We start from the raw sequence: 15,859 nt of genomic DNA, 5'->3' as shown, positions 1-15,859 counted from the left end.
TCATGTATTTGGAAATTAAATATTAATGACCTTCCACAGTAGTCAATGCCATGCTATAGATTGGTGAGTTGTGTTCCTTTGAGCTTAAATCTCCCCAAAAAATGTACAAGCATTTGCTAGCTGGGACTTGTGTGCTGCTTATTCTGCACATCTTGGATGAGGTATAATGTAAGTAGCCTATAGTCCATGCAAGGAGTGACCTAAGCTGAGCCTTTGGCCACACACTRTGGTAGGAAGCAATGTAGCACTTGGGAAAAGCCAGAAGGAAAGGAATGAAATGGGGTAGGCAGCTCTTTTTCTTTAATAGTGAAGAGAGATTGCAGCTTTTACTAAATGCGTTGACTGGTGCAGAAGGTGCCAGTGGGGTCACCGTGATGTGAGTGAGCACAGGGTGGTTGGCATCCAAGACRCTTTCCTCCTGCTCTGGGCTTTACAAGGTAGGTTAGGTTGAAAGTCCATCACAGAGCTACTAGTGCTAATAAAATATATGTGTGTGTGTGCAGGTGTGTCCATGACTGTGTCAGTAGGGAGATATAGTAAGGCACTTATGTATTAAAGCCTCAATTTAGAGCAGTTTAAAGTGCYACAGAAATATGCCTTTGGTATGCTTGCTGTAGTAAATTAGTCTTTCAATGGATTGTCTAGTCTGAAGAAAATTCCCCTTCTCCAAATTTGGTTGATTTAGGTTTTGTGCAGTTTTATTCTGGAAGCTGTATGCTGGTATGTTTCCTGGTAAACAGTTAGCAGGGATTCAGTTCAGTTTACAGTGTGGTCACACAAGAAGKTCAGTTCTGGTGGCTCAACTAATGTCTAGCATGGAAGGTAAGAGTTGCTCACATAGCATAGCCAGTTCTGCTTTAGCATGGAGAGCACCCCAGGCCAAAACTAAAGTTATTTTCCTCATCAGATAAGTGTTAATAAAGAATAAACTTAAAAAAAAGAAACCCTTTGTGGAGGACTTCATAATTACAAGTAAGAGATTTATTTGAGGGAATTATTAAAGAATCATGAAATAGAAAATAAGCCAGCTTGATGATGATGGAAGAAGTTACACAGGTAACATCAATATTAATATAGCACATGGCGGAAAATAGGAAGCTAAGTAAGGTGCTCAATTTTCAGTCGTATCAGTAGAGTCCATAGCAGCAATTAYAAAAGAGCAGAACTTGGGATATGAAAAAATGGGAGATACATTTTTGTCTTTTCCCTGAAGTACAAACTGTTTGTAAAACCCTCAGTGTGTTTCATAGAGTAGGGTTGTGCATGTTAAAAAAGAAAAGCAAGGCTTAAATGTTCTCATTGAAATTTAGCCTTAAAAAGGCAGCCAGGAAGTTGAAGGTAGCACAGATAGSCAGTGGCTGCAAAGTGGTGGCACGCCAATTCTCTCTGGTGATCCTTTCATTTTTAGTAGTCTATCAAATTAGCATAGCCAATTATGTATCAGGATCCTGTGCGACTCATAGGTGACTCTTCATCTCCAATGACAAAAATAGCAGCACTATTAAAATAGGATGAGGCACTAGTTTCTTTGWCTTTCAAAACATCTAAAAGCCATGGGAATGTGAGCCAGGCTGTCCCTGAGAACCTCATTTTCAAGAGACCTGCAGGTTAAATTCCATCAGTGTATCTGAAATTACATATACTCTGCTTGAATATTTTGTGAACTGAGAGGGTTCAATATATAAACTTTCAAAAAGATTCATAAAATATTACTTTATATAAATAATCATCTATAMAAGTTGCTTTATCCATAGAAAATTATGATTTAAATTCTTCATTTGCTTTGAACACGAAGTGAAGGTGCCTTGTATTAACGTTGTGTCTCCACATACACAGTTGTAGACTCTTGGTAGAGCATCATTGACATTAACAAAGCTACATCAATTTGCATTGGCTGGGAATACRGTCCATAGGACCTAAGCCACACTGGAAGATAATAATGACTTCTCTCTCAAGCATTGTTTTGTGAATTCAGCCATTAAAACATGGGAAATAATTAACATCTCAATATTACATATTGGAATTTAAAATATTCTAAAACATCATGTTAAGCATAATAGGTTAAGAAGTGCTTGCATGGCAGTTAAGCGATGGTTCAGATTTTGTGTAACATGAGTAAATCCACAGATTTTTACTAAGYTTTTTTTTGTGCCTATGTCAAACCTTCGATCAGCATCAAGGAACTGAAATTAGGTATCACATGTCCATTCTGTTACATCTAGATTTCAGGCCACTTGGTGCAATTTTCTTATGTCTGCAAATGTACTTTAAACACCTAACGAAGTTAATAAGAATTTAACAGGCTTATGAAAGGTAGGACTAGGCTTCCTACAGATTGTAGGACTTGGACTGTTGCACTCATCATCTCAACAGCAAACAGGAAACAAATTTTGCTGAAGAAGGAAACKTCTCCTCTTCATGTTTGTATTCTTTTACTTGGCACTGAGTGTTTATCAGAATAAAAACCATTTTCTTGCCGGCAGGCAGCTCCACTGATATGGCCGATGCTTTCCTTAACAGACTCTGGTTGTGAATTTCCTTCATTTGTCTGAAACACAAGTGAAACGCCAATGAAGGTGCACGCATTTCTTTCAATAGGCTGCTATTAAACTTGGTTCTGCCTGACTCCCTTCTTGTAGTGGCATAACTTCTTACCTTTGAATGAAATTGAACTGAGCATGTACAGTACTGTGGAAGAGGAGTTTTACACCCCAAATCTAGCATTATTTAGAGAGTCAATAATCCACAGGATCTCTGCCTTAATTATTACATCCATAGGCAGTTGAGCTATTGCTTTCTTGCCATTCGCAGCATCACTGGAAAACTTGCCAAAGGACAGCTCAGCAAGCTTTTGGAAAATACTGGCGGTGATACGTATTTTTAAGGATACGAGAAATTGTTTATGACTTGCACCAGGGCGGTACTGCAACCTAAGAAGTCCCAGCTTGGATACATGGCAGCCGTTCACACTCGCAGACTTACAGGGGAAACAAAACCTGGGAACGATCTGCAAGCTTGGAGGCTTTCCAGGCCGAAGACTTGCTTGGAAAGCGAAACATCCATTGGTAGCACTTCCTATCTAGAACTTGTATCATTCTGGCCTGCTTAGCCCACAAGTGTGTAGTCCAGAGATTGGTAGGTCTTGTTTGCCGTGGGTTTGAGGCCTTGGGCTTATCTATAAGATGTTTCTTGCTTYAGATCTATACTGCTCAGCTCTTTTTAAATTTGCCCTGGTAACACAATTCTCTCAGGTTTCTTTTAAGAGATTACATYATAATCTCGGTTTCAGTGCATAGAACTACTTACACCACCAAAAATGAAGACATGTTCTACTAAAGTCATTCGTACTTGCTTTGCCAAACACCTATTTGATTAAGATTCCAAAGAAACTCAGAACATACTTTTCTATTGCACTGTGCCTTTGTAGATGCATCATTTCCTAGCTTCATTCCAGTTGCTGCTTCCATTTCTTAAAAAAAGGAGAGAGAGAAAGAAAAAGAATCAGGGAAAGTATACAGTCTGTTTAACAGCTGACTGAGGTCCAAAAACATCGAATCGACATTTTTTTCTATGCATTCATTATTCATTACAAAGTAGAATAATGCAAGAAAATGAATACTTTCTAAAACATTATTTTGAGAAAATGTGTTTGATATACCAGAATTGTGTAGCTTGTGGGTGTTTAGAGAAGAGAATGAAATTAGCAGCCTTAACCATGGTACAGGGGTTTAGATGGACCCTGTAGAGCTGAATTCTGGCTTCGCCCACTAGGTTCCGGCTAGTCTAGCTCCATTTGTTTAAATCTTCTCAGGTGATAGGAAGCATTCAGTCTAGGAAAGGCTTGGAGAGTCTTTATGCTAGTAGTATAACTATATGGTTATTGGTGTTATTTTCTCCTGGATTGGTCCCCAGTGTCTGGAAACCTTCGGGCTAGATTTGAGCAAGACAATCATGTTAGTCAGTTCAAAACAAACAAACAGAAAGGTACAGAGCACTGTGGAAAATCTGACCAGTGTTTCAGCAGTGTCTTTGAGGTCTGTGATGAATTAACCAGTTCACTACTTAGCATTTGTGACTAGAAGTAAAGAGTAAATAACTCTGAGTCTGTGAGACAGGATCTAGAGCAGGATTTTGTCTGAAATGTTTGGATGAGCTATGTATGGAGCTTATTTAACATGTTTACAATAAATGCCATTAAGAACAACAGTTCAGACAAAGAGTAAAACACATAATTGTTTTTTCCTTACATGTGATGGCCTAGGTTATGGTACTGTAGGTGGTGTTTCTAAGGTGTCATTTAGAAATGAAAAAAGGGAGTGTTTTTTGGAAAGCATAGATACCTGTGAGAAGTACATCAATTTTGTCCACTACATGTTTTGCATCTTCCATAGTGAAACACATTGGTGGTTTAAATTTTAGTATATTTCTGTAGGGTCCATCTGCACTAAGAAGGATTTGCTGTTCTTTCAGCCTGTGGAAAAGTAAACATCTGTGTAAAACACAGGTACAAAATTATATTGTGTTCTGTCACACTCTTCAGGCCAGTTAGAATGTAACTTTTTTGCTTTTTCTAGTACTGTATTATCAAAAGCTATGCAAATATAAATTGAAATTAATGAGTAACTGCTATGAAAATCTTTTAAAAAAATTACTTGTAAATAAGTTGAAGGGCTTCAGCTGTGGCTGGTGTTCTCTTTTGCAGATCCTTCACCAGATCCACTCCAACAAACAATCCAACACCCCTAGAGTACAGAGAAGGATATAGAAATTTGAAATCCACTGACAGTAATCCAAGCCTTTTGCTACAAATATAGATCTGTTTCTAACAACTGCTTTTCCATTCCTGAAGCCCAAGGAGGGAAGGAGTTGGAAAGAGACTAGACTTTCTGTTCTGTCATCTTTTGGCACTGACTGCTTCAGATGATCAAGTGGGATAACAGATATTTCTGGATAAATAAATTTAACTGGCTTGTTAAGGTTACTTGGCCAGTTAAGAATGACGGAAAGCTTTTCTTTCTCTCTTATCCTGCGAACATCAAACCAGGGAGCTGTGGAAGACAGATGATCAAGTATAATTAAAAAAGGGCAAAAAAAACCCCACAAGAACCTGAAGTTTGAGCAGTTGCTAATGATCTTTCATGGTGACTGTTAGTTGTTGGGGAAGCTTACCCAGAACAAATCATAGCTCTGTCACCATGGTACTAACCTGAGATGAAGAAAACCTATGCCAACATCTCCAAATACAGTGTACCAGAAATTTAACAATCTCCATCATCCCAAGGAGTGTCCTGACAACCAAACTATTGCGAGTGGGTGGATCTTTCTCCCTCTCCCTTTCCCTTTCCATCTGTTTAGTAGCTAGGTTTACAACCTAACTACTAGATGAATGGAAACTTTTACTAAAAAATGTTTCTTACAGTATGAGTTTTGGGTAGTCCAATTTCAAAAAGAGATAGAGCATAATCATGGCATACTTCTTCTGTGCCCGCCCCAAACTCATTGGTTTTGCTATCTCAACTATCATTCTTCTCTTKGAGACATTGAAACACCATAAGGCACCTACCTGATATCTCCCACTAAGGGATGCTTTTGCTTTTGTGCAGTCAGCAATTCTAGGAGATAATTTCCTACACGAGTAGCATTTCCTTGGAGATCTTCTTTTTCTATTACTTCCAGTACAGCCAAACCAATAGCACAAGACACTGGATTGCCTCCAAACTGATAGCAAAGACAAATAGGAAAACAAAACCCCAAATCCATTAGAAAYGCTCATTGGTGTCTGTCCTTATAGTTTTCCCTTGCCCCCTCCTGCTTGGGCTGAGTGGGGAAAGCATAAAGAGGAGGTGATTTTGTGACGAGCAGCTCGCGAGGGAAGGCAGCATGGAGCTCAGTTCCCTCTGCTTTGTGCAGTGCTGCAGAGCTCAGATGGCAGAGCTTCTGGTTCCTCAGCTTTGAGCTTTGGTAGTCTGAAGATAAAACAGCTCAAGCATTCAAGCAGCTCTCCTGCTTTCCTGATTTCATCTGTGGGCAAATTGCTCATGTGAAGAGTAATTGGTGAACGGATCCAAATAGCTCTTTAACTGAAATCAGGGGGAGTTCTTGGTAGCTGGTAGGAAGGCTCAGTCCTGGTAGGTGAAAGAGGACTCAATAAACCAGAAGAGAACTACTCCTTTATGGTATGCATGCAGCTCAAATGTTTCCTAGCAAAGGGTCGCTGTTTTGTGAGGTGATACCTGGACTGTGAGACTTACCAGGACCTAGAGATGGGTGCAGATGTTAGCACTGTCCTTTTCTCTAGCCATATAAACTGAACAACTTGTACAACCACTAAATGTAGACAAAAGTAAAAAGAAGAGACAAACCTTAATCTWGAAACTTACTGTATTAAAATATTCCAATCCAGAGGCACCAAAAGCATCAGCAATTTCCCTTGTTGTGACTACACAAGACATAGGGTGGCCGTTGCCAATGGGTTTTCCCATGGTAACAATGTCAGGCACAAAGTCTTCACCTTGCAGCTGGAAAGCCCAAAAATGTTTCCCAACTCTTCCAAAGCCAACTTGAACCTCATCAGCTATGAATACTCCACCAGCGGCATGCACGTAGCTGAAAACAAATACAAACAGTCTCAAGTAGCCAGTTTAGAACAAGGGAGTTTTTATTACAGAAATTCTCAGATATGAGACCAGGTTAGGAAAAAAGGAAAGAACTTGTTTCCTGGGACACAACTTCAGTACTAAGCTTCCATACTGCAATCCTGACAACTGTGCTCAGAAGCTGTTTACATGGCCAAAGCCCCAGGCACGTGTCYCATCAGTTTGTGTTAAGAGGCTGTTTTTTCCTCTTTTCTCTCAAAGAATACTGCCAGGACTCTGCTTTCAGGGATATTCTGAGCTCTGGGTCACAAGTGGATGGACTACAGTTTTCCTTTGCTGTAGTACTTGAGTCTTTCATTGTTCTTGCTCTTACTCTGGTCTGAATGAGCCTACAGTTAATTCCAAACATAATGACAAATATCMACAGCTACTTTTTATGACTGTGTTTAAATGGCTCCATTTCAAGCTAGTAGTTTTGCTTTTAGTGTGACAATACAGAGATGGAGCGTGCAATTGCGATTGGAAACTTATCAAGCATAGCTATAAATTTCAATTGATAGAACGTTTGGTTCACTAAATGTTAAGAAAATAATATCTGATATTTTGATGCAAAATAGAGGTACTGTTACAGTACTGCAGGGCTACCTCTCTGATGGTTCAGTTTCATCTTCCATCAAATTTATGGAGGACTAAAGATAGAAAAGGAAAGAATTATCCAGCTAAAAATAATTTTATTTTTAGTCTGATTTTCCTTAAAAAATAGAAGTGGAATCTTAGTCTTCAAAAATAGAAAGAAATCACAGATAATTAAGAGTWAGAGCAGGAGATAGCTGCACTGACCAGATAAGCCTATAGTGAGAACCTTTTCTTTGATTAATTTTCCAGTTATGCCCATTTTGAAGTGATGTACGTACTCTGCCACTTTCTGGAAGTAGCCCACAGGTGGAATTATTTGGCCTCCACAGCTCTGCATGGATTCAGCTATGAAGGCAGCAATCTACAAAAAACAAACTCAGGTAAGAGCTGTGTTCATTTATTTGACCTTTGCACAAATTTCTAACAGTACTCTAGGAATAAATGTTTCAAGTGCCTTAACTTAATCGCACAATGGGTTGGACAGCTTGAGAACAGCTATAGCTAGAGAATTTATTTGTTTTTTAATATGGGGTGCCCAAATTTGCAGTAGCCAGGGCCACCTTTGCAGCCTGATAGGAATACAAGGATCTTAGTCAAGTCCTGGTCCTACAGCTGTTGATACTGAAGATGCTTACTGGTGTCAGTGGATATTGGATCAGGCTGCCAGCATCTCTGTGAATTTATTAACAAATTTGGGTTTACAGGAGGGACATAACAGTATTTGCTGTTTTCCCAAGAGATGAGTAAAACTTGCTTAATGTCAAGGCTTTCTGGTAATAGTTACATGTGGTGATCRGCTTTATTGTCAGTCTACAATGCCAGGAAGAGGTGGGCAGAAACTGAATTTTAAGATGACCTGAGGCTATGCTTTGGGCACCCCTGTCTAATGCAAATAACTAAACCAGTAAATTGTCAGCATGAGGCACTTGACAAAAGAGGAGAAAAATTCTACAGGTGAAATAATTCCAGTTGCTAGGAACGAAAAAGAAAGTTATTTCAAGTCAGGAAGGGCAAGAGCAGTGGATCAAATACACTGGAACATCAAAATTTTGTTTCTTGTCAACATGTCTATGCAGCAGAGATACAGTATTACCCCGAAGTGTCAGCATAAGTCTGCTATTTAAGGGATTGCATCCCACACCACTTGTGAACCCCTCCCTGAGCATCAACAGGTCTCTCTGGGCTGGTGCAGTCTTCCTGGAAACAAGGCCGAGCAGTAAAGAACCGTACACTATATTTGAAGAGGCATGCTACGGCCAAAGAGTACGAAGCTTTCCATAGCATGTGAGGCTTAGCCTTTAGCACAACTTGTCCTGCCACAGGTATATGTCACCAAAACCTAAGAAATATGCAAAAGAAAGGAAACAAAGGAAGAAAAAAACAAAACTATCCGTTAGTAGAGAATAAAAAAAGCTGATGAAGAATCTAAAAGAAGAGTAATACAAGTCCATTGGACTAGAAGGGAACATGTTGTTCCAATACTCATTGAAGTCTTCTCTGACTTCAGTGGGCTTTGAAACAACCTCTACATGTCTCAAAGTGCTAGTGTCATCCTATCAAACATTAACACACATTTTAAGTAAATTTGTTTAGAAAGTATCTATTTTTTATCAAGACTAGCTTGCATATGGTTGAAAGGTACATCCTTTTTAGATGACTAAAGTTGTCTTAAGCAATTAAAATGARATATTTAGTATCAAGATTTTATCTAGCATAGCTTTTCCGCATGCTGAATCCTTTTATATATCCTTGCTAGAACTTTTGCTGTAGTTTCTTTGCTGACTTCAAAACTTGCCTATGCTATAAAATATTTCCAGTCTCCTGATCAAAACCTAAAATAGAGAAGTAAACTGCTTTGATTTTCTCTTCTCATTTACAACTGTATTACCARTCCTGTCTTACTATTTTCATTAATGCCTAGAAAATTTTTGATAAAAGCATCAGGCAGAAAAATGGCACATTTTGAACATAAAATCCATCACAGAAAAATAAAAGGTAGGGGAAAGCAAGGGAAACTAAGTAGAAAACATGTCCTTTGTCTCCTGTTTCATRTCTCTTATGCTACCCTTAACAGATGAAGTTTCAACGTTCCTAGAGCAGAAAAAACACACCTTGCGTCCGTTCTTCTGTGTTTCTTCAATAATCTTTTTCACCTCTTCAGCATAAGCACTTGCTGGATCTGGGTGGTCTTCCCTATATTTTCCTCTGTAGATATCTGGAGAGGGAGCCTGAAAAGACCAGAACTTCTAAAAAGAAGCCTAGGCTTCTGCAAAATATTTGCTTTCTGTTTCTTTTATATTCCTGTTTTTGGAACAGGACATAGTTCTGTCTTTCCATACAAATACATAATAGAGTTAGCACATTCTCAGTTTCTACATGAAACTGCAAAAAGTATGTATAGGATCTTAAACTTCAACCTGACCTGTGATCTGTTCGACATTACAGGCCACAAGTACTGAAAGAGCCATCTGCATCATCTACCTTTTCAAGACATTCTCTCCTGTCCCCCAGGTTGTAATACCAAATCCTCATCCATGATCTTATTTGAGGTTCTTGCGGAAAGATCCTTTACTGCAACTGGTAAATAGTGTTGGGAGAAGCTCAGTAGATAAAGGAAAGGAAGAATTACAGAAAGGCCGCTACTCTGGGAGTATACAAGGAGGAATTCAGCCTAACAGCTAAAGAATTCCTTTTTAGAAATCTAAAACCACACAATTTTGCTGTATTAAATCTACTGATTAAACAGTCAAGAGTATGTATTCTGATATTAGCAAAACAAAATGAAAGTACATTTACACCAGAAGTTTGTAATTGCTGCATAACAAGCATAACAATGACAAAAAGCAAAAAAAAGATACTTACCACATGCACAAACTCCTTCTTGCTGTCCTTTTCCAGCTCATTAAATTTATAGGGACTGATGTCAATCAGAGATGTAACATGGCCATGGTAAGCACTGCATGAGTGTTAAATATCAAAGTCACTTTTCACCAAATTTATGGAAGAGCTAAATTTACAACTGTGTCCATAAATAATCCAGCATAAGAGACTGTATCTGCTATACAGTAGTACTGTTTATTTTATTTATTTTAATTCACTCAGTCCTTTTCCTAAAGGCAATGTGAAATTTGCTGCTGACTTTAATTCGGTAGTAGCCAGACTGGAGTCAGATTTTTTCCCTTGCATGAGATCAGGTGCCAGGATGGGTACAGAGCAAGATGTCCCCTGGATTGTACCACCTCTAGCACCCCTAACAGCCTTAGCAGTTGAATACAAGAAATGAGGAGGTGCAACTTTTGAACTGTGTGCATTGAGGGAATAAATGCTTTCGTTCAACTATAAACTTTAAGCAAAGGAAACCTCAACCCAAAGCAAAGGCATGCCACAATCTTATGGTAACACACACATGGGAGTAGAGAAAATATTTTTGCCCTCCTTTCTCTTCTTTACAGCTTTCTGTTGTTCAGTCAATAAAATCTGTCAACRGTCAGAAAGAAAGGCCAGAAAGCCCAACGTGGCTGGGACTGTAGCTGTAACAGAAGTCTCCAGAGTCTTGGAACTTGGGCAAAGAAATACCTGTGATGTTCAGGAAGACTTTGCAATTAGACAAGGTGACTGAGCCGGCTCTGTCATCAGTTTCTCCTGACTGCAGCCACTGTCAGTGACCCCAAAGCTTTCAATATGAGTCAAGGAGGGCTAACGAGGATCTGCCTGTGGCTGAATCCAGCGAGCCTTGTGCTGCTCAGGTAGAGACATAGGGTCTTGCAGTTGCGCTTCGTGGAATGTACGATCCCAGCGTGAGGAAAAGATCCAGCCCTACACCAGTGTAGCAGCAGCCTCTGGTCTAGGGAAACCCAGAGACTTGGTTGACAGCCTTCCCCATGGCTGACAGCTCTGTTTCTCTTGATATTGGAACCCCCTTGTTTTGCGTGCATATTTATCTCTTCGTTGGAGAAGAGCTGAACGTTGGTGCAGCAGGTGATCAACGCTATTGCAGAGCTATAGAATCTTTCTTCTAGACCACTGTATATGTATTTATTTACACAAAAAGAAACGTTTCCAGCAGAGAGAGACAGGCAGAAAGCCTGTTACCAGAACAGTCTGATGGTAGACCACTCACTGCTATGTGACCGAAACTACCTGTCAGGTCCCTGGCCTAAATTACTTTGGGCATCTCTGTCGGAAATGCCTTGTAACAGGCGACTGGCCTTCTGGCGTGACTGGCAGTCTGTGTTTTTTTTCAGAAATCTTCAAAACTTGTGTTTAACCAAATGTGGAATAGGAACACTGTTTCCTGGCCTGTTCTAGTAGGAAAGCAACACAGCTTTTCTTTCTGTAGGYCGTACAGTACAAACAGCGTACTTGCTGCAGGCAGCCTGCCGCAAAGCCCCTTTTGAAGAAATCGCAGCAGTTACTTGCTGCACCCRCAGTAGTTATCTTATATACTTACTTTTCAAGGGTGATCACATCTTGATGCCCACGGTACTGCCGAGCCAGCCGTAAAGCAAGATCATTTGCTTCAGACCTGCATAACAACAGATACTAGAGGACAGTGCATCCACAAAAAAGTGAGCAAGCTCTTACTATAGAAATTCTATCTATGCAGAAGAAGCATGGATATAATCAGCCTACACAGCAGGCTCTGTTACTATACTGATTACAAGGCTAAGGTTGAGACAGTGTAATGCCCTCCGGGGTGGGAGTAAGAACAGCCCTTTGTATAAACAGCAAACAAAGAGATGCTCTATTTCCCTCCCGCTGTTTACTTGTAGATATTTACCTCCTCTTGGTACAAACCAGACCACTTCAGAGAGCAGCCAGCAGCTGAGAGAACAACGGGACTGTGAAACCCAGCCTGTACCAGCGGCATTTCCCGCCCTCCGCACAGGCTGGAGTCCCCTCGGCACAGGAGACATCAGGAAGCGGTGGGCACAAACCTGCTCCCAATACTAAGAGCCAAATTTAAACCTGACTCGTAGCAGCCCCTCTGTTGTCAGGTTCCTACAGGCTACCTGCTTTGGCACGGTGAGTGATCGCAGACTAAAGGAGTATTGCTTCCTTCAAGGGGCATACGTCAGTTTATACATAATATTCACCAATTTGCTAGGTCTAATTTACTTTTCTTTTTTCCCTTTTTTGCAAAACATGCAGCAGACCAGCTTCATGTTTTTGTTCTCTTATATTGAGTCATCATACTAGGCATGACAGCTGCAAATACAAAGGATCCTTTAACCAGTACTGGAAATATTTTTCTTGTTTTTACTAAGTCATACCTTACTAAATTTAAGATTYAGACAAAGCTTCTATGAGTGTCCGTCTTAAAAAGGAGCAAAACGGTCATAATGAAAAAATAAATGTTCAGACATACCCGGAGTTAACAAAATAGCAAACAGAGAGTTTCTCTGGCAGGGTAGCTGTGAGACGCTGAGCATACTGAACAAGGTTGTCATGCAGGAATCGGGAATTTGTATTGAGCAGTTCCATCTGTTTTGTGGCAGCCTTTATCACATATGGATGACTGTGGCCAACTAAAGAAGAAAAGGATTAATTATTGCTAGCAAACAGTCAGTTATTGAGCTGCACAAGGAGATTCAGAGAAGCGTTGCGAGCATAGCGTAGCATCAGCCTGTGGAAGAAGTGTTGTACGATTCCTGTTAGAAATGAAGTAAACTTCAGCCATGGAAGYGGTCTTGCAAGTCAAACTGCTTACCGTGTGCAACGTTGTTGATACAGTCTAAGTATTTTTCTCCRTTCTCATCAAACATATACTGGCCCTGAGCACGCACTATCTTCAGAGGGTCATTGGCAAAGAAAACTTTACAGGAAGGCCTAAAAAATGGATAGAATAACATTGTTTTAGTTTTCTGCAGGGTTCCCTCCTCCGTTGAGTGTGGAGAGGGTTGATCTTTTGCAGCTCTCTCTGCAGACAGCTTGTGTGCAGTTTAGAAGGTGGGCAAGCCAAAAACATTGCCCACCACCCACAGCAGGAACAGGAGGAGTCTTTGATAAGGGTGTTTTCAGAAAAAATCCTAATTCGGTCTTTTCGGTGGCTTCACAGGAGCACGGTGAATGCAAGCCGTCCCACGTCCTTGTATGCCCGGCTGTGTTTCTGCGACGTAGGTCTGTTTGCTTACATGTCTCATGAATGTGTACAGTCAATCAACTCTCTGGGAATAGAACTCAGCAGTTAAGGGTTGTTTTATACTATAGTCAAAAACCTATTATGCAATGGAAGACTGAACTGTATAGAAGACACATTCAAGAACAAACCATTAATGCATTGCAGGACTAATTTTCAGCRGTGCTGAGCAGGTTCTAAAATCTCAGTTTCTCAGGCTGACTGTTATGGATAAAATCTTTAAAATAGCTTTTTAATAACCATTTGAATATCATTGGCTTCTAACACAACTCAGGCTGCTTGTAGAATTATCCAAAGTACCTTTCTTTCTTTATTTATTTTTTCATCCTCCTCCCCCTCCCCCCCCCCACCCTGGAGAACATTCCAGCTATGCTATTATGTTGAATGATGTTTCTGAGCAGAAGGAAGGAGTTCTGAACTTTTTGTAATGTTTATGTGGCTTCAGATAAACATTGTTGTTTCCAAGTAACTTAAACAGTGCTAGCATTGCAGCCATGTTGTATGGTGTATTGAGACTGTGAAATATTGAGCCTAAATATGACTCACAGAAAGTGAAGTCATCTACGTTCTCTCACAGTTTCTAGCCCTGTTGCACAGATCTTTGCTGACATCTTTGACAGCTCACCTACTGCACTTTAAAAGCAGCATGCATCATCTTCAAGGGTCATTTCTTGACTAAGTTTTCCCTTCTAGTAGATGTTGGTCCTTTCTGTGGGAGCTCCTTGCTGCGTGCCTAGCACAGCCCAATTCTATCATCCTGCCAGGTCAGATTCCCTTAATATACAGCTGGCTCCAAAATATAACTTAATATGCATGCTTTATGAAGCCATTGATTTTTATAAATCTTTAGTTAGTTTTCTATATAGTCTATGTGTTTAAGATACAGCTTGCAAACAACCAGCTTTCACTTTAACATTCTGGACTTATTTCTACTTGGCAATACCTACTGAAATAGGAATTAAAGTTGCCCTTCCAGAGGAAATAATGTTGCAATAAGGAATGATCAGATACAGGCATAGCCAGGACCATTGTTCAGATTAGAATTGCACCTTCCTGATTTTTCCCCCAATTATCCTTGTTCAAGAAATCTCCTGAGTTTCATATAACACAGAGAGATATTTTTCARGAGCGCTCAGTATCCTCACAATACTGTGCAATAGCATTTTAAAAAAAAAGTATGTCCAGATACCATCTTCCGTCTTTGATCTGCTCCCACCCCTATTAAAAAAATGAAGTAGCTTTTTATGATGTGCGGTGTTTAAATGACTGTGTTTTCCTCCCCAGGGGCCCAAAGATTTAGCTATCATCAGAATGGCAAARTAAAGAGCTAATCTGTTATTTTCTTCCCCCCCGCCAGTCACTAACCATGAGGACTTGCTGCTCACMGGAGATGTCTCGAATTTCCTGCAGACACCCTAAGCTAGTTTACAACAGAATCAGAAGATACTGTGGTGATTTAGCATTCAGGGGTTGGCTGCGGAGCGCTTCATTCCTCAGAGCCCCACCAAGACACGTCAGACCCATCCCCGCTTCCAAGGTAAGCGAGGTCCCGYCGCGGTCCCTGACGTGGGGCGGTGAGGTAGGGGCTGCTCGCAGGCACCGCCTCMGTGGTGCCAGTGCCGTGGGCGTGTGCACGGGCTGCTTCTGCTTTGAAGCTTGATGACTTACTTGGCAAGTGCAATTCGGATTTGAACCTCAGTGGAGAAAATGGTTATTTGCACTTGTACCCGTAGCCAAAATTTCCAAGTTGTGCCTTGCTGGACCTACTGGTACTGTCATCTCTGTGGGGGCCACGTGCTCCTTCTGAAGAGTTTGCTGGTCTTTGCAAAGGTTACAGCACACGCGCACGCGCACGCACACACACTCTGCCTGGCCCCAAAGCCAGCCTGTCCCCCCTTACCCGATGTGCTTCCTCCGCAGCGCAAGGGTCTCTGCCTTGCTGTAGGGCTCCCCCATCCTGCTGTCCCGTCCGCTTCTGGCTGTGCTGCGCTACCCAGCTGCTTTTTTATGCTTGCGCCCAAACTCCTCCTCTTTCCCTCCCTCCCTCCCTCTTTCCCTCCTTCCCTCCCTCCTGCCGCCTCTGCTGCACTTGGGGTTCATGCAGGGCATAAGGGGTTGCTGATAAGCGTGGGTGCGTGCACGGCTGCAGTCACTCTGCCCAGCTGCAGGCTGTGCTCCTCAGTTTTGTGKTTAGGATTTTCTAGCAGTAACTGTGTAACAGCAAAAGAGCATAAAGTTGCAGAGCAAAGAACAACTTGCTGAGTTCTGCTCATGATTTCTTACTGTATCGGGAATGTTAGGACAGCAAAAKAGCCGTGCACATCAAATAGGCTGCAGCTCTGTGCCTGCTATTGCTCTCATTTCATCATTCATTCTCATTTTCAAATCACTTCTGCTACAGATATCATCTTAGGGGATGCCAAATGGTTAATTTAATCAAAAATAGGGTTGCAGTTGAAGAACCTTCACAGTTCAGCTACTTATCTCC

General features: G+C 40.9%; 1 protein-coding gene across 1 annotated transcript; it reads right to left on the bottom strand.

The window, feature by feature from the left end:
• Positions 1–980: 980 nt before the first annotated feature.
• On the bottom strand, positions 981–15,336 carry ETNPPL (ethanolamine-phosphate phospho-lyase). Its single transcript, XM_085309406.1, has 13 exons — positions 15,272–15,336; positions 12,943–13,061; positions 12,601–12,760; positions 11,683–11,757; positions 10,095–10,188; positions 9,344–9,460; positions 7,511–7,593; positions 6,381–6,606; positions 5,564–5,718; positions 4,653–4,742; positions 4,341–4,471; positions 3,402–3,469; positions 981–2,548 (listed from the first exon to the last, which is right to left on the bottom strand). The coding sequence occupies exons 1-13, from the start codon at positions 15,325–15,327 to the stop codon at positions 2,417–2,419; spliced, it is 1,506 nt and encodes a 501-aa protein (XP_085165532.1). The 5' UTR covers positions 15,328–15,336; the 3' UTR covers positions 981–2,416.
• Between the last annotated feature and the right edge of the window lie 523 nt (positions 15,337–15,859).

The sequence above is a fragment of the Rhea americana genome, unplaced genomic scaffold (assembly GCF_003343005.1).
Source record: "Rhea americana isolate MKP2758 unplaced genomic scaffold, rheAme1 scaffold_106, whole genome shotgun sequence".
Lineage (NCBI taxonomy): Eukaryota > Metazoa > Chordata > Aves > Rheiformes > Rheidae > Rhea > Rhea americana.
The sequence above is the reverse complement of the archived record's forward strand: the minus strand, read 5'-3'. Positions and strand labels throughout refer to the sequence as shown.